General features: G+C 34.5%; 1 protein-coding gene across 1 annotated transcript in view; it reads left to right on the plus strand.

Moving 5' to 3' along the window:
• Positions 1-19,688, plus strand: part of LOC122809062 (leucine-rich repeat neuronal protein 1-like) — a 479,134-nt gene extending 459,446 nt beyond the window's left edge. The window contains exon 3 of the mRNA XM_044080277.1: positions 16,833-19,688. Coding sequence (XP_043936212.1) covers positions 17,027-19,156 — 2,130 coding nt within the window. The 5' untranslated portion in view covers positions 16,833-17,026 and the 3' untranslated portion in view covers positions 19,157-19,688. The remainder of the gene's footprint in view (positions 1-16,832) is intronic.
• The last annotated feature ends 238 nt before the right edge of the window (positions 19,689-19,926 follow it).

Raw genomic sequence — 19,926 nt, forward strand, 5'->3', positions numbered from 1 at the left:
CATATTTTAAATTTTACTACAAATTCATAGTATTACATAACTACCATACTTCTCTTCATTCATAGTTATGGTTTTGCAGAACACTGAATGAGAGAATATGCCTTCCTAACAGACCAACTCTGTTTTTTGTTTATCACAAAATGCAATTGCTAGATTGGTATTATCAGCCTGTGCGTAGCCAGGGAACTAAGTGCCACTTGCATCTCTTAACTTAGGTTGCAAAATGTCCTACCTCCTGGATTGCATGTTGTAAAATGCCTGTTTTTGTGTTACTGTATTGTAAAAAGCTGAGAAGAAAAGTGGAGGAGAAATGGAGGAGCAGAGCTAACTGATTAGTTATAGTTTTTCCCACTAGGGAATGCTTAAATGGATTTATCTCATGGTATACGAAGTTTGATAGGTACAGTAAGCTCTCAGTTAACTGGAACTCAAACAACCAGCACTCTCAAGCAACCAGCAATAAAATATTACAGAAATACAGTACAATTTTCATGTGTTGCACTTTCTGTCCCCCCACCCCCCGCAAAAACATACCTTACGTTTTTAGAGTTATACAGTTTTAAAAAGGAAGATAGGAATAAATTCCTCCTCTCCCCAGCTTGAGAACAAATCAAACCAAACAGACAGTATGTATGGTACAGTATTAGTCAGGCCTATTTTTAATAGTAACTCTCAAGTAACCAGAACCTACAGCTGTCTGGCATCTACCAATCCCCATGGGTGCTGGTTAAATGAGAGTCTACTGTAATTTTTCCTATGATACATATCACGGATAAATTTGAAGATGCAGACTGGATTAACTATGAGGTGTAAGCATTAATTATTGAGGTTTACTGAAAACTTATGTTTAGTGTTTGGTAACTGGACAGGTGAACTGGTTCAGAGATCTTTTCCAACCGTGACCAGAACTCAGAGGCAATAAACTGTACATGCAAACTAAAGTTATATACCTTAAATATGATGAGTGTTAGATTTACATAGTTGCAGCAATTTCTTTACACTTATTCTACAGTTTTTGTAAAGTAGAATGTTATACAGTTCTTAAATATTTCTAATAATGTAGTAGGTTTATGTTAGGTTTGATCAGTTTACATGTGTTGCAGTGCAGTTTAGTTTCAATTACTTGTTAAAGATTTAAAACAATTTCCTTAAAAAAAAAACCTCAAATGAAAGTGAGTAAAAAATAGAGATTACAGGAATAGGCCTAGAGATTAATAAGAGAACATAGGAGTAAGAAGAGTTAAATAGCAAAGGAAAACAGCTGACAGACTGTAAGTATTTTTATTATTTTTAAGTCTTTAAAACAGCTTATCTATTATCTCTAAAACATTTACAAACAACTTCCTTGAAGAGGCACTAAGAAAAGAACTTCTTAAACTTAGTAAGAATATCTTGTTGTCTTGTTTCATCTGGTAGTTTGTTCCAGAAGAGTGGCTTATCACAAGAAGGCTCATTCACCAAAGACTGTTTTAAATGGGGGACAGTTAGGTGCTATTAATTTCTGCTAGGAATTCCATCAGCATTAGGTTTGTTACCTGACTTGTAGTCTGACTCATATTTTTCTTTATAGCGGGGGCAGAAGCCATCATTTAGAATTTTATATGGTAAGAGGCATAGAAGATAAGTGCACCTTTCAGTAATGGGTAGCCAATATAGGTTATTTAGAAGGTTGCAGTGGTGTACAGGGTCAGCAGCCAGAAGAGAAAATCTGTCAGCTTTATTCTCAGTGATTTGTAGGCTTGAATGTTAAAAGCAGAGTGTAAAAAGAATACAGGAAGACAATGTAGTTTATGGAGAAGGACATTCTTGGCCAGTGCTTTGCAGGCAGTATGAGGTAGACAATATGATATCCTACAGCAGAGTTTTAGTTGTAAGAGGAATTTATAATTATATTATCAGTGTGTGTTGCATAGCTTAACTCATAGTCAAAGGTTAAGCCTAAGTATTTATACTTGGTTAAAAAATAAATAATATTATTGTTATTGTCTGAGATTATAAGGACAGGAAGTTGAAAGGCTCATTGAGGAGAGGAAAAAAGCATTACTTTTTGTGGATAGTTTGGAGTTTATTTTGTTCATATCATTGACAAAGATCAGAGAAGGATTGCTGGAGTTGAGATTGCAGGACTGTGGGATATCTGTTTGCCTGAAGTAATAAAATATCATCTGCGTAGAGAAAAAAGTTGTTCAGGTAAGTCATCAGGAATATAATTATTGAGCAAACAAAACAGTAATAGGCTTAGAACAGAGCCCTGGAGGACACCTATTTTTAGGGCTCCATTGGTAAATTTCTGGTTGCTACTCTAGCAAACATGAACGGTCCTGCTGTCAAGGTATCTATAGAACCAGGGGTTTCCTATTATATATAATCGAAGACGCAATCCTTCTAATGTGTCTTGATCGAACTTGAAAGCATGAAACAGCAAAATAGCGAAACGGCATATAAGTGATTTCTTTCCCTGGGAAAGAAATCGCTTAGCCATCCCCGTTACTTTGCCATTTTCATCACTGTAGTGCAATCTCGGAGTTGATATATTTAAGTAGATGAAGCCCCCCCACTTTATGTAATGTTTTGCAGTTTTTCTTTTTTTTTCTTTTCTTTTGTGGAATATCGATTTTTTTCCTGGGAAAAAAAATCGCTGTTCCAAGTGTTTGGAATAGTAAGCTTTCACTTACATGGGGTCGATAAATCAGCATTCACTTTTTTAAGCATTTGCTGATTTAATATAGACCCAAACCAGGCAATGGCATTTTCCCCCAAGCTGAATTTCTGTAGCTTAGCAAGCCATATGCAACAGATTCAAAGACATTGGCCATGTCCACAAAACTACTGGCTGTAAGGAGACCATCGTTTAGGTTTCCTTCTCAGTAACAGCTCAAAAGTGGAAAGTGTCTGCATATTCTGCAAGAATGTACATTTGAGCTGGAGGGTTACTTTGAGTAGTTTGTTGGTTAGGACTGGGTTAAGAAATAGGTTAGTGAGGTTTCAATGTTGCAGATTATAAAGTTTTCAGAATTCTCTGACGGATTAGTGTTAGAGTTATTAGGGACATTATTGGCTGAGGTTTAGTTGAAAGACTATCTTGCAAGGTGTTTATTTCTAATATTTTTTTTGGGGGGGGTTATTGTGGGCAGACATTTGCTTATTTTTAAGAAAAATGGCATTGGCTGAGTTTGTGCCTAATCTTGTTTGTTTTCTTAAGGATAGTGCTTTTCATGTAGGTGGGTATTAGATGGATGTTTTCCTGGTAGACCAAGCTTTGTGTCATTGTGTCATGAACACTTTGATTTTGATGATAAGCCAATGGCATTTCTAGCCTCATATCTTTCTGCACACATAAGGAAAGATAGAATTTTGGATTGCAGAAAAGGCTTCAACAAAGTATAATAAGGCACTTTAAGGGTTGTGAATCTGGTAAAGGGGAGACCAATTGAATGAATTCATTCTTCTCAAAAAAAATTTATTTTTCAAATGCAGTTGAATAAATTCCATACTATTTGTATATAGCATCTTAAATAACTATGTGCACTATTTACATCAGCCTGACACTTTAACAGAGCTCAATATATATACAATTACTTTATAGCTATAACAATACAGTTGTCAGAGTGTATCTGTTCAGATATTGTAAAGTGTCAATCAATGATAAGACTTTTTCCATGGATTGTTAATAAATGGCTTAGGATGAATCCTTAATTCTTTCATTTTAATTTCCAACAATGCTGTGATCTTCAGTAGGCTGTAGAAGTCTTCCAAAGTTGGTATTGTGTTTGTATTCCATCTTCTTGTTATACACTTCCTTGAGATTGCAAGTATTGTCCATACTAGATACATATTTAACTCATTCAAATGATGACCTTCGTACACATTTAATAATACTAGAGCTTTAGGTAAGTTAAACGATTCATTAAATAAAGCTTGTAAAAAGTTAATACCATTCTAAAACGGCTTAATTTTAACACAGTCAAAAAAATGTGATTCCAATCTGCATTGTGTATTTGCTCACACCTCCAACATATTTCTTTTGTGGAAGAATTAATTTTAGTAATTCTATCTGGAGTTAAGAATGCTCTGTCCAAGCATTTCCAATTAAAAACTTTCCAGTATTGTGTAAAGGATGTATGTTTTATTGATAATAAAATAATTGATTTAATTTCTTTAGTTAGCTGTAATGAGTGTCCTTTTGTTATATAATTCCAATGTGAGGATTTGAGTGTTGTTTTATAATTTATCAATATCTCGTAATATTTCAAAATACTATTTTCCAAGTCATATCATCATATATGGTTTCATATAGGTATTTTGTAAGCTTAGGTATTTCTTTAAATGAAGAATTACTAATCTTGCAAATACGTCAGAATGCTTTGCACAGTTAGCCAATCTTGTTGTGGAATTGTGTATGCTGTTTCTATTTACATATCCAGAACTTTTAGTTCTTTGATACATTGAAACCAACAAACAAATCCTTTCTGTAACCAGGAATTAATTATTTCTCTGTATATTTTATGTGGCTATCTCTTTGCAACTATAAATGATGTTAAAAGATCAAACCAGATTTTTAAATCTATATTTGCATTAATGTTTGTGTCTTTCGGCTTTTCCCGGTTAGGGGTCACCACAGCGGAACTCCGGTCTGCTAATGATTGGTAGTTGATTTTTACGTGCCAAGTTACCAGCCCTGACGCTCAACCTTCAATGAAGGTACGCCCATTCACGCATGTCTCCACGCAGAAGACGCTCTAGCTGAGAATCGAACCAGACAGTGTCTTACTATGAGGCGACAATGCTACCGCAGCACCACCACCGTGGCCCTATATTTGCATTAATAATTTTCCTAAATGAGAGATTTGCATTAATAATTTTCCTAAATGAGTCAATGTAATAATTAATCATACAAGTTTTAGTGGGCTTAGTTATGTTATATTGCATATTAATACATATGTGCCATGGCAAATTGTTTTTATCTATTTGAAATTCTTTTTGTAAATCAAATTCATTTATCGATATTATAGTTAGTAATTCTTTCCAAGAAGAATTTGCAGAATAATTTGGACTTATTATATATATCAGGAAAGTTTAATCCTCCCTGTCTCCATGGTCTGATATGATGTATTAAAGCTCTTCTGTTTCTTTTGGAAAGCCATAAAAAATTTATTAGGCATGAGTTTATTTCTTTGAGTATATTCCTTTCTGGTAACAGTTGTATTGCCAAAACTATATATAGAATCTTGGGTAGTAAAACCTTTTTTATTAACTGTAGTCTGTTTTCAAATGTTAATATTATTTTGTTCCACTTTTCCACAGAGATTTTAATTGTATTGATGATATTATTGTAGTTTTCGAGACTAATTCATTATTATCCTTTCATAATTCAATTCCTAGATATTTTAAGGTAGATTCTTATTTCCCTATAATGTGATTCCCCTTCGTCTGCAATTCTTTTTTTTATTTAAAAATAAAAATTTTGATTTTGATTTATTGAAATGGAGTCTTGAAGTCCTGTAAAATGTGTCAATTAAAATATCTAATTCTTCTAATGTCTCTTTTGTATTGGATAATTTTAATAATATGTCATCAGCAAAAAGCATTACTTTAGAATTGTATTGTTCATAAACATCTACTCCTTTGATTTTTGTATTGTTACATATTGAATCTGCCGATATTTCAGTAGCCAAAGCAAATAGAATCGGTGACATGGGATATCATTGGTTAGTACCTTTTGTTATATGTATAGATTCAGAGGTGAAAGGGCCTAACTTAACATACGCTAAATTATTTGTATATATATTCTTTAGCAGATGAACAAAGGAAGTAGGAAATTCAAATAACACCAGAATTTTGAATAAATAGTCCCAATTTAGGGAATCAAAGGCTTTCTCTATATCTAGCTATCAATTATGAGTGTTTCTTTATTTTCTTTATTAACATAATCTATAAGAGAAATTATCCTTTTAATATTGTCATGTGTGTGTCTATGATATATAAATCCAGTTTGATTATTATTTATTGTTTTGGATAGTGGTGTTTTCATTTTGTTAGTTAATATTGTCATAAATATCTTATAGTCATTATTTAATAATGATATAGGTTTATATGAGGTACAGAGGTTTGGGGATTTGTTTTCCTTTAGGATTGGTGTGATTAAGGAATATCTCCAAGAGGGTGGTATTAAAGCTTGTGACTGAATTTTTAATAGGGTTTTATGGAAGAGGGGTAGTATCTTTGAAGTAAAAAGTTTATATATTTCCATAAGTATGCCATCTATACCTGGAACTTTATTATTTTTACCCTCTTTTATTGTATCTGCAATTTCTTTGTAGCATATGAGTGCTTGCAGATCTAGTTTTAATTTTTCTGGTATTTTTTTATATTAGAACATTTCTTTCTAGATTTAATTGTTCAATATGTACATTTTCTTTTTGGAAATGTTCTATATAGTGATTTCTATAGGCATCAATAATGTCACCTATATTCAAGGCATTTTCCCCTTTATTTTAATGGAAAATACTTTTAATATTATTAGTTTTTAATTGCATTTTGATTCTTGTGGATAAATTATTTAGATATTTGGAAGAAGTGGCCAAGGTATTAATTTGTAGTTTTTCTAAAGCTAAACTAGTTTTATGTGTTAGAATTTCATTGTATTTATTGTTTAATACTTCTACTTTCTTTTTCATCTCCAAATGATTTTGATTTTTTTTTAGCTTTTACTGACAAAAGTTTGGATTGTAGATAATTCAGAATCCCATTCTCTGATTTTTTTCTTATACCAAGTTAGGGTTTTACTATATATATAAGCTTTTAATGAGTCCCATCTCATTTTTTTATTTATCTCTGTGGTGTAATTAATATCTAAGAAGAACTGTGATTCAGATAATAACTAGGGTTTAACTCTTTAATTTTAGTTATATATACTGGAATTCTGGAGTTAAAGATTAATGGTTTGTACCCATTTTGTAGTTTTAGAATCAATTAATTGTGGTCTGAAAAGGGGCAGGGAGTGATTGAGAAATGAATGATTTTAGAGTGTAAATGATGGGCAGCAAATATTTTATATATTCTAGTTTGGGTACCAAATCTGTGATCTTGATGGGAAAACAACAAAGATTTATCGTCTTTAAATTTGAAAGTATCTACAAGATGAAATGATTATACCCACTTGTTTAAAGCTTTTGATACAGCAGATGTATGCAGTGTTCTTTTATTTGCAGTTTCAGAAATATCAAATATACAGTTAAAATCTCCTCCTAATATTAAGTTGCCTTTATAATTATTGTAAATGAAATCCAAGTGTTTTTAAAAGTTCCTGATCCAATGCCTGGGAACCAGTATAGATTGGCTAGGGTCCATATTCTGTTGGTTCCCTATTAGAGCCACGAAGGTCCACTTACGCGAATACAGAAATGTCGACAAGTATTCAGCGAGCCGCGAAAACACTGATCGTCCTGAAGCGTGAAGTTCGAAATGTTGAATCATCATAATTGGCCCTTCTGTGGTATAGCTCCTTAAGGTAAATGTGCGATAGTTACAGACCATAGGGTTAGGATGCAGGTTAAGGTAAATGCATCGATAGTAATGTATACATGGTTTACTGTAGGGATTTGTTTAGTGTATGTATGTGGTTTATTTATTTTGTTTGGGTAGGTAGTATGTAGCAGGTGGTGGGGTTGGTCAACTATGACGATTTGAGATTTTGAATTTCGCGGTTTAGGGCATTTGGGGTTTTTGCAGTTCGCGCAATATGTGTCACTGTTTTCGTATTCACTGAAAAGGTCTTTTATGCTTATAATATAGACCCATTCTGTTATTATATTTAACTATTACTAATGCCATAAGGCCTTCTTTATCTTCATACTTATAAATGATTTCTGGGTTAATCACATTTGTTTTCCATAAAATTGTTACCCCTTTTGTCTTTGAATTGCACCAATATCATATATTCTTTAGGATTCCATTTGTAATTGTCATTTGTTTTGAAATGAGTTTCTTGCAGGAAGACAATTTGTGTTTTGTACATTTTTAAATATTTCAGTAGATTTGATCTCTTGCTAAGATTGTTTAAGCCATTGGTATTTAAAGATAATAAAGTTAAATCCAACTTAGGTTATTTAGACTATGTATTTTTTGTTTTATTGTGACTATTAAACATTTTCCTCTGATAACTATAAAGTATGTGTTTGAGCTTTTAAAGGAAATTATCAGTTTTATACTTTGAAAGTTTACCAATAAAGTAAAGTTTTGGTCAGGCATACTAAAATGTTTTTGTGAAATAAATTTAAATTAATAAATTTAACAAAAATAAGATCCGCACTAGACATGGAATGAAAATAATTCCTAATCTGATGGATAAACCTAAGTCCAACAGATTATCACTCATACCTTGACAATCCAGAACATCTGAGCTCCATAAATTGAAGTATCATATGGAGAATATTTGTAGTAGGAATAAGCAATATTTATATTATTTTGAACAGATGTAATACTATTGCAGATTAGACAGAATTCTGATACAATATAAATGTATACTTATTGTATAAGCAATTAATATTTACATGAAAGATAGAGGACAAGCAATTCAATCATAGTAAAGTAGGATGTATCTTATATAAAACCTCAGTAAAAGATTCTAGCACACAGTTATTTAACATATTCACCCTTAACGATGAAATCTTTCAAAACTTATTACTTAATATAAATAGATGGTAATAATATTTATACCTTGTTGTTGTTGTGTCTTTCGGCTTTTCCCGGTTAGGGGTCGCCACAGCGGAACTCCTGTCCACTAATGATTGGCAGTAGATTTTTACGTGTTGAGTTGCCGGCCCTGACACACAACCTTCAATGAAGGCCCATTCATGCATGTCTCCACACAGAAGACGCTCTAGCTGAGAATCGAACAACGTCTTACTGTGAGGCGACAATGCTACCGCAGCACCACCACCGCAGTTATACCTAATGTTTATAATACAATGTATTTTACTGGATATATCAGAAGTTCTATTTCATTGTTTGCCAGCATTTAAGTAATCACTTTGTTTATTGCTAACTTACTTAAAGCATCAAGTTTGTGTTATGTAAACATTGATGAAAGTTAGTACATTTTAATTATCAGTGCATCCCTCTTCCCCCTATTTCCTACACATAAGGATTTTCATATCTGTCATTTCTTATTATAAAATGAGTGAAATTATAGGTTAAAAACAAACAAATTCACATATTGTGATTAATGATTACAAGTTCCCTTTCCATATTCATAAATTGCCATTTTATGGCATATACTGAAAGTTTTTAAATTTAAATGGCAACATTCTATTTTGTATAATCAGCAAAGGTTAAAATGAGTGATTATTGTCAATTTAATACTATTTGTTCAGAATGTGATTGTTACATTCTGGGACATTCCTAGTTCAGGCTTCTATTGTTTCCCCTTGAACAACTTTGTCAGTCTGATGTCATGTATAAAACATTAGTTAACTTAGTAACAGCTTACGTATTATGTATGGTCAAGATGTGTGACAAAACCACAATTCAAGTTAAAGCAATTATATGACTTGTTATGCACATTTACTTATATGAGAAAATCATCATGCTTCCCCTTGATGTTCAATATAGTGTATGTTATTATACTCAAGCCCATGTTATGAAACTGAGTGTCTGCTGTCAATTTAATACTATTTGTTCAGAATATGACTGTTACATTCTGTGACATTCCAAGTTCAAGCTTCTATTGTTTTTCTTGAACAACTTTGTCAGTTTGATGTCATGTATAAAACATTAGTTATCTTGGTAACCACTTAAGTATTATATATGGTCAAGATGGGTTACAAAAACTACAATTCAAGTTAAAGCAATTACATGACATTTTATGCATATTTACATATATAAAAAATTAAATCATGCTTCCCCTTGATGTTCAATGTAGTGTATGTCATTTACGACAAGTTAAGACAGTAGTGTTATTATACACAAGCCCATGTTATTAAATCCTGTCTTTAATATCTAAATTCAGCATACTTTTTCATCTTATATGACAATTATATATTTTATGTGTAGATTTACTAAAATCATACATTACATAACTATTGTGTGTGTTTTTTTTTTTTTTGGCTGTTGCTTAGTTATTTGAGAGACCACACACTGTAATGCTTATTCTTATTATTAGCTCCTTCCAAGCATGTTTATACAGTCCATAGACTTTAAATTATGAGACCCTTCTAGTTTCTTATTTGTTATAAGTATATTTCCATCCTTACATGCACACATATCAGTACTTCAAGCACAGGCAACAATGCCCATCCAGTTTTGCCAGAATATCATTCATTAATTCATGTGGTGTGTTTCCAGGCTGTTCTTAAAATATCCAAACCAATATTTGTCCTGTTCCATTTTACCATCCTGTTACATGCAGTGGTCACTGTGCCAGTAAACCACTCAACACACCTTCCATTCCCACAGATATTTCCACGAAGGAAATCTGATGACTCTCTTGCACTTCCTGGCAACCCCAAACACCCCTAGAATCAGCTATCCTCATATGCCCAACACGTCCGAGCAAGCTCACCTCCCAGACCACTGCAAAGGTACTGCACAAGACCAAGTGCTCACAGTCTTTCACAATAACTCAGACTTCCACTCTTATATAAGTCCTTAATGTGTTTGGACCAAAATACATTTTAAATATAAAATTGCGCTTTTTTATTTTATTTTTTTTCAAGAACCAACTTAATGAGCTAAACAAAGTGTTGGGAGATCATCAATATGTGTACATGTGGTTTAAAACAGCCCTTTTATTATAGATCTTTTCAAGAATCAACTTAATGAGCTAAACAAAGTGTTGGGAGACCATCAATATGTGTACATGTGGTTTAAAACAGCCCTTTTATTATATATTTTTTAAAACCAAAAATGTCATTGCTGAGAATCATTTTGGAGGCTACTCAGAGCCGTTAAGCATTATCGTCACTCTGTTTCTGTTACCATAGCAACCTGGCAGCATCTGTTTTGTTAGTGTGTCTCTGTACTGCATACCAGAGGCTCATGATGCACCTGAAGCAAAGTTTCACTTCATTGCAACTTCAAGCCCAAATTCCCTCCCTTTCAGTGAGGCAGCAGCCAGGAAAAGAACAGAGAGCAAATAGATCAAAAAAAAAACTCCCAACAAGCTGCCACAACAAGAGACAACACACTCCTCCAGCCCTCACACCTCTCACTCAGCAGATGTACAAACAAACCATTCTCTGCCAAAATATCCCAAATTAATTCTATCCACCCCCTTCCCCTGGATTCAGACTAAAACACCAAATGTCTCTTCCTAATTCATAAGCATTAGTAAACGTCGATCACAAGCTGCAACCCACAGCTTCCCGGAGATGAAAATGGCAACATATAACAGCTGACAGACACAGCTGCATCCACATACACCATGTCAGGCTTAATAAAATAGCACTCAAAGCTATGCCTGCCATAACTGATATTAATTAGGTTTAGACAGAATAATAATGACATTTGTACTAGCTGCCAGACATGGCTGCATCCACATACACCATATCAGGATTGATCAAACAGCACTCAAAGCTATGATACCTGCCATAATTAATATTAACTATGTTTAGACAGAATAATAATGACATTTGTACTAGTTGCCAGACACAGCTGCATCCACGCACACCATATCAGGATTGATCTAAAAGGACTTGTAGCTGTGATACCTGCCATAATTGATATTAACCAAATTTAGATAGAATAATGATGACATTTTACTAAGAGCTTGCTACTATTATTTGAAGAGGATATACATGTCATTTATAAATCATACTTTAACTGAAGAAGGCATTAATCTCCATGACAGCATTTTTTTTAAAAGCACTCTACTGTTACTGCTATTATATATGATGTTAATTTGTTACATTTGAGTCTGAACTATGATGAATGGTACCTTGTTGAATTGGTTAATTAATTAATTACTTAAATTATTATAAGTAAAATCAATGAAAAATGAACAAGATAAGTATTCATTGAGTTCAAGTAGGAGAACATAAACATCTCTGTATGTATTATATGTTGCTTTTTTGGCTTATATATAATGTAAATAGTAACCCATCTTGACCTACCTTTGTCTGTGAAGAATTATTGGACTCTTTGAACATTCTGAATAAATCGTTACTGCAATTGTTTAAGAAACCCTCCTTTTTTAAAAAATAAAAACAGATGACAAGTGATGTACCATATCAGTTGATACTTTGAGAGATGTAGTTGTAAGAGTTATTTTTTGGGACTGCTATCTTGGAATCAGTTTTTTTGTTTCTTCTTTCTAGCATCAGTCCAAGGATTTGTTTATTTTATTCTTTTTAGAGTAGGGGCCATCCATTCCATTTCTTCTGGGATAGACACTATGTTGTTTTTGATTAATACAGTAGCTTATTCTAAGTCATTAAAGGTTCTCATCTCATTGGCAAAAAGTACTTTTATCTTGGCTGGAAAGGCCAGCTGTGCTTTAATGTTGTTTTGTTTCAACAGTTTTATTATTGGCCAGACTTTTCCCTTTGTTCTAGTATTTTGGAAGAATAATCATTGTCAAACCTCATCTGGCCTTGATTGTATTTTAAGGGTGATTTTCTCCAAGCAGATTTTAATATTAGTTCCTTGTCCATAAATGAAAGAAATTTTATAACTATGGATCTAGGTGGAGTATTTGTTGAGTTAGAAGCAGGTTTCGTCAGTGCTCTATGCGCCCTTTCAATTCCAAATGAAAGTCCATCTTTCAAGTCTAAAAATTCAGGAATCCGGGTTGCTAAGAATGAAATAATGTTTTCTCCTTCAGTGTTTTCAGGTAGACCAAAGATCCTTATGTTGTTTCTCCTTTCCCTGTTTTCTAAGTCATCTATTTTGTTAAGCAGCCATGTATTCTGTTTAAGCAGAAATTCTTTTTGGAATTCTTCCTCTTTGAGTCTCCCTTCAACGTCATTTAGAGAAGTCTCTATATTTGTAATTTTTATATGGTGTTGCTGTAATAGTTCCTTAAGAGCATCAGTCTGTTTTTGAGAATTTAATTTGAGGTTTTCTAAGTCATTTCTAAAGCCAACCATCTTCAAAGATAGTTCCTGTAAGGTAGATGTCATCAACTACAGTTCTTCTTTCAAAGCAGCATTTGGGTAAGGATTCCTTGAGTTGTTTATATTCAATGACTCAATATATCTCCAAGTTACTTGACAGGAAATTTTTTGTATATCTCCACCAAAATTGAAATTTATGTAGTTTAGTAGTTTATCTATAGATTTCTGATGTTTTAAACATGAAAATAATAAAATTTTCCTATATTATTATACTAATTTATGGAGCTCTCAAAAGTCACTGCTCTCAGTTGGCCATCTAGGTTCCACCCTCAATTGAAGGAATTCAGATAAGACTTAAGCATTGCAGGTTTATGTGGAATGAAGGGTCAATAAGTCACTATTTATGGAGTAGTTTTTATACCTTTATAGGACCAATAAGGCAACACTGGACATTGTCACTATGAAAATTTGGTAGAATTTTAGCATCCGTGCATTGATGGGACAAGTTGATAAAAATAAGATAATGAATTGAATGCTTTCCTGTTTTAAGGTTGAGCCTGACTGGCTGTTTTATAAGTTTGTGTTACAGCACGTTGTTCAGCTATTTGGCTTCATGGTCACTAGCATTCATGTTGAAGTCCACTATTCTAATTTTATTCCTGTTAAGATCATATGTGAACATTTACAAGACTGTGTACCAAAACAGGAATGTGGGAGAATATATATATATATAAATATATATATATATATATATATATATATATATATATATATATAGAGAGAGAGAGAGAGAGAGGCAATGATGAGTATGTTTCCTATGTGCAGGTTTGCTGACACCTAGCTAGAGGCAGCTTTTGAAGACTCACTGATTTGCAGGGAGTCATGTTACTCAATTGGAAGCATGACTCTGCCACTAGTTCCTGGACCCCATCTAAGGTCATACATGATGCTATGGTTGTCTTGGATATAAATAAATGGCAGAAGGAATCTTTAAGCCAGGTCAGTGTAAGAGCTATTATATTAAGGTTTTCTGTTGTAAGCCATGCTTCCAAGAGAGGCCCACTTATTCTTTATACTACACGTATTAATGTGTAGATGTCTGTAAAAAGCTATAACTTTTTCTGACAGTATTTCTAGAGTTTGGACAGTTTGATGGATAGTTGGTATTACCATATATTGCAGGATTTATTGATTGTTGAGTAGGACCAGGATTGGTTTGGATGTCTCTAGATTTGAGTAGGTTCTGCTGAAGGTTATGTAAAATAGAAAATAGGTATTTCTTAATGATAGCACTGAATTTAATTTGTCATTGTGTTTGTAAAAGGAATTGTATGGGAGTATGAACTGGATTATGTGATAAGAGACTACAAAGTTAAATTAGAGCTTGAAGGAAGGCTGTCTGTTAGGAGGCAACAGCTAGTGAGGAGGAGGAGGAGAAGAATAAGTGATAGATAAAGCCTTAGTAAGCACATGGTAGCAACAGTTAGAACTGTATTTTTTGTGGCAATTGAAACATGGCGTAAGGTGGAGAGAATGGGAGGAGGAGAATATAATAATAGTAGTATAATGAAAAACTGAAAAGTAGTATCTTAGAGGAAGTTAGGAAAAAGAGGGTGGAAATGAGGGAAAAGATCAACTTGGCAGCCCCTATGTTTAGGAAGAGATGTGAAATGGGAAGCAGACAGAGTTGGGTTACAAAGAAAAGATAGCAGAAATAAAAGGAGTAGCCTAACTGGCGCTAGTCTGGAAGGACAGAATAGATACCAAAAATAAAATCTTGAAATCAGTCCTAATTCTTCAGAGGAACCAAGTGTGATTGGAGAAGGGATCATGGACTGTAGAGGTAAGATAGGAGAAAATAACACAGTAAATGCCATTATTGGTACTATCAAAATCTGTACTATTAACTGACTGAAACATATTTTGTTACCATGTCAGACAGTACAGAAAATTGTCATACCTTATGTTTCCTTAAAACTGCTCAATATCAAACCAAACTAGGTGAGTCTAGCCCTAGCACAAACAAACATGCTGCATGTACAAGAAATACATACTAATCAAAGTGCAAAAGGTCCTGTAGCACTTTAACTCTGCATACTTGTTCATTGATGATTATACCTCTCAATATCTTAGCACAAAACAAATCTGGACAAAGCCAAAATTAATGGTGGGACAAAGCCCCAAAAATAGGGGCAAATTTTAAATTTAGCTTTTATAAACTTAGAAAGTTGATAGAATAAAAGTTCTTGTGTTATGATGCATTTTCTGAAGGATATGAAGTCTGAAACTCAAATGGCTTTCATTATTTAGTGAATTAAGTCTTTATTGATTTGCCACAAAAATCCAGAAAACCACAAATTTTATGAGGAACAGACCAAAAATATGAGTAAAAAATGTGGACCTGGACAGTTGAGAGGTATGTTGATGAATACTAGACTAATGACCCCAGGGGCCCTTTTTAACCTTGGCCATGCTTCCCAAAGCTGAGAATCAAACCCTGTACCTTGAATATGTAAGGTAAACACCTTACCCATTATGTCAACACTAACCCTTTTATCATCTTTATTTTTCATCAGCATTTCTTTTTTCTGTGGTAGTTCTTCAGTTGTTTCTTCCTTTACTTTGAGAAACATGACTATGTGTTACTCTGTATTTAAGAATAAAACCACATCAGATTAAACCTGCTAGCAGAGCTGGCATCATTTTTTTTTTTTATAGAGAAAATTTAAAAAAACAAATGCATATTCTGCTGTCGAAACAAATTACGCTAAAAGTAGTATGTCATTGACTCTGTCTGCATGACTGAGCTGGTGGTTTTGGGTGTGCAATGTCGGCATACAAAATGAAGCAAAGTGTGTTGCTCTAGCAACAACCATGCTTCACTGAGTACATTTTACCAAAGTCATGACAAGACTGCATACGTTTACTGAGTCAGCAGCAGCAGTTTGTGTTACTGTTAGTATTATTTTATTTAGGTTGCAACATATTGTGTTATCATTCATATGTTAGAACATAAATAAACACACTGTGAAAGTATTCCTGCTATTTGATTACACTGTTTAAAGTATAAAAAAGCAGAAAGAGAAACAGATATAACACAATTTCCCAAGGTATCCATGTATGGATTTAGTAAACAACACAACCAACCAGATGTCTAAATTACTTGGATTTCGAGGAAACACTATGCTTTCCATAATCCGAGAATCAGGTTTTAATAGTATTTTCAAAAAGGAGTTTGTCAAATGCACGAACACTACAATGTCTTTTATCTGAATCATAGTCCTCCTGTGTATTTGAATTTGCTTTGCAATGCTTACAAGTTTTTGTCTTTGAAATAATAGTGTATGTAGATACCATGCTATGATTGCTTGTGCTGTGCTATTGAGAAAGATTAATATTCACTGGAAAAAAAACATTGCAGAATGCTAGAATGCCAAAAAAAGCATACTCCCTCCCATAGGGACTATCTCCCTCAGTAACATGACTTTCTCCACACTTCTTCAAACTTAAGACAAGCGTGCAATGATTTGATGTCAGCATATCTTTGTGTTGATCTTCTGTGTACCAGTCTTTCCAGATAATTGTATTTGTTATGGACACCATTAGACATTGTAGTGTTTTATATAATGGATATAGCCTTAGGCAGAAAAGTGTGTGTGTGTGTGTGTGTGTGTGTGTGTGTGTGTGTGTGTGTGTGTGTGTGTGTGTGTGTGTGCATGTATGCGTGTGTGTGTGTGATAATTGTGTATATCAGTAATTTGTTCCTTTGTTCTATTTCAGAACTGATTTTGCGCATACCAGTGAGATCCCTGCTGCCTCTTCCTAGAGAACAAGCTTCTTCCACCATTTCCAGCACACAAAGAAGCCGAAGTCCTGGTTTTCTTGGAATTTACATACCATAAAAGCCTGAAGCAATATTTGCCTTCATCTTCTTTCCTTTAATCAGTCCCATTTTGTGAAAAGTTATAAGAAACATGTTGCTAATTATTTTTTCTCTTTTAAGTGTGGGCACTGTTCTAGTCACAGCAGGAGCGTCTCTTTACTGCCCTCTTCAGTGTGTTTGTGAAACACGACCCTGGTTTACACCTCAGTCTGTTTATCATGAGGCCAAGACTGTTGATTGCAATGACTTACAGCTGACAAGTATCCCCAGTAACTTGTCTGTTGATGTTCAAGTCTTGTTGCTTCAAAGCAACAATATTTCTCAGGTAACAGCAGAGCTTCTAAACATGGTCAACCTGACAGAACTGGATTTATCTCAAAATCACTTTACCAGAATTGAAGATGTTATGCTGTCTAATCTCTCACAGCTCATCACTCTGTACTTGGAGGAAAATCAGATAAAGGAGTTGCCAGACAACTCTTTAAAAGGACTCGTCAGCCTTGAGGAACTTTACATTAACCACAATCAGATAATCTCCATTGGTCCTAAAGCATTTTCAGGGCTAACAAACCTTCTGAGGCTACACCTCAACTCAAACAAGCTTCAAGTTATTGACAGTCATTGGTTTGAGTCATTACCCAATCTGGAGATCCTAATGATTGGGGAAAATCCAATACTTGGTCTCCATGACATGAACTTCAGACCACTAACTAAACTACACAGCTTAGTCCTAGCTGGCATGGAACTTAAAGAGATCCCAGAAAATGCCTTAAAAGGTCTCGACTACCTAGAGAGCCTCTCTTTATATGATAACAAGTTATCTAGGGTTCCAAAGGAATCATTAAAGAAGCTGCCAGTCTTGAAATTTCTTGACCTTAACAAAAATCCCATCGAAAAAATTCAAACAGGTGATTTTCATGACTTTCCACATCTTGAGGAACTGAGCATAAACAATATGGAAGAGCTGGTGTCTGTTGAAAAGTATGCTTTTGATAGCTTGCCAGAACTGGTCAAACTGGAGGTCTGCAATAACCCAAAGCTGTCATTTGTGGATCCTTTCGCATTTCATAATGTCATAACTCTTAAAACTCTGTTGATTAACAACAATGATATAAGCCTGATACACAAGAATGTCTTTCAGTCGTTGCCTAACTTAAATGAGGTCAGCCTCCACAGCAATCCTATTAGATGTGACTGCTCATCCAATTGGCGTGTATTAAATAATCAAAGTATACGCTTAATGGAGCCCCAGTCTACAATTTGCATGTATCCGTCTTCAATAAATGGTCATCAACTCCAAGATGTTCTACATCAGGAATTCTTAAACAGCTGCCTTCCAATGATAAGTCCCCACACATTACCATCCAGTATTAATACAGCTATGGGGGCCATGATTTCATTACATTGCCGGGCCATGGCAGAGCCAACACCAGAATTCTACTGGGTGGTACCATCTGGAATTAAAATAACACCTGATTCATTCTCAAGCAAGCACAAGCTACATTCTGATGGTACCTTAGAAATACTAAATGCTAGCACTGAAGACTCTGGGATTTATACTTGCATTGCCTGGAACTCTGATGGATCTGAAAGTAAAACTCTTTCTGTGCATATTAATGGCACACTAGAAAGCAATAATACAGCTCTGGTCATCCTTGCAAAGCAAGTCCAGTCACACTCTATAGTAGTGGAGTGGAGACTTTTTTCAGGTACAGGGCAATCCAAACCCCAGTGGTCATCTGCCACAATGAAGATCTGTAATCCACATATAAGCTACACAGCAAAGGTGCCCCTCGATATTAAGGAATACAACTTAACTCATTTACAACCATCAACAAAGTATGAGGTCTGTCTGAGTGTGTCCATGCTGAACGATCAGACTCACAGATCCTGCCTGAACATTACTACAAAAGATGCATCATTCACAGTGGAGATGGTCAGCCAGCCGGCTAATGTGGCTCTTGCTGCAGTGATGGGCTCCATGTTTGCCATATTTAGCATGGCATTGCTGGTACTTTACATGGGCAAAAGGCTCAAGCAGAACAGCTGTCATCATTCCCTAAAGAAATACATGCAGCATGCGACTTCCATCCCACTCAATGAAGTGTACCCCCCACTCATCAATCTGTGGGAAAATGAGAATGAAAAGGAAAAAGACGGTGCATTGGATCAGCAAAACATACAGATTGACACATCAAAAACGTACATGTGGCAGCCTTAGATGACAACAGACTAACAGAGCTCAAGAAAAGGAAATCTGTAAAGCAGTACAGAGGCTTGCCTTATTTCTGCACTGTCATGGCAGCGCAGCTGGATTGGGTAGTGTAGCAGTGCACTGTAAGAAACGTAGTCTGTGTTACAACAGTCTGGACATAGCATGTAGATCAGTCAGTGTAGGAAATTTACAATTCCTGAGGCCTTCTTCTGAGCAAAAGTGACACAACACAGTGTTTTGAGTGGTTTCAGGCATTGTTTCCTAAGGGTTAATGTCCACTCCACACCACCACCAGTACAATCTGTCTGATAGAAGACCGCTATTGTGCTACAGTTGGCAGCTCCTCTGACAGACTTTCAGTAGAAAAAAACTTTCAAGGAGTACTACTCTCATTCAGTTAAAAAAAACAGTTTGGTATAGTCTGTGACCTACATTTTATAAATAAAGAATCCATAGAGACATTTTTTAAAGGTACACAAATTACTTTCCTGTGACACATAACCCTAACTAAACTGTAGTACTACTAGATATGTAGAAAGCCATAGAATTTAACAAAGTAAAATGCAGTTATGTGATGTGGGACTATTTTTCAAAGCACTATATTGTTAAATAGTAGTTTTTCTTACTTGCTGCCTGTGTCAATGAGTGGATTTGAGTCAGATGTATACAACCCTTGTGGCATTTAGCAACAAATTTGCAAGATTTCCTTTCTTCTGAATGCCTAAGGAACATAAATGATGTTTTTCTTGTGCTCTGCTATAATAATGTTTACTGTG

The sequence above is a fragment of the Protopterus annectens genome, chromosome 8.part0 (genome assembly GCF_019279795.1).
Source record: "Protopterus annectens isolate FY-2018-M chromosome 8.part0, PAN1.0, whole genome shotgun sequence".
In the NCBI taxonomy this organism is placed as follows: Eukaryota; Metazoa; Chordata; order Ceratodontiformes; family Protopteridae; genus Protopterus; species Protopterus annectens.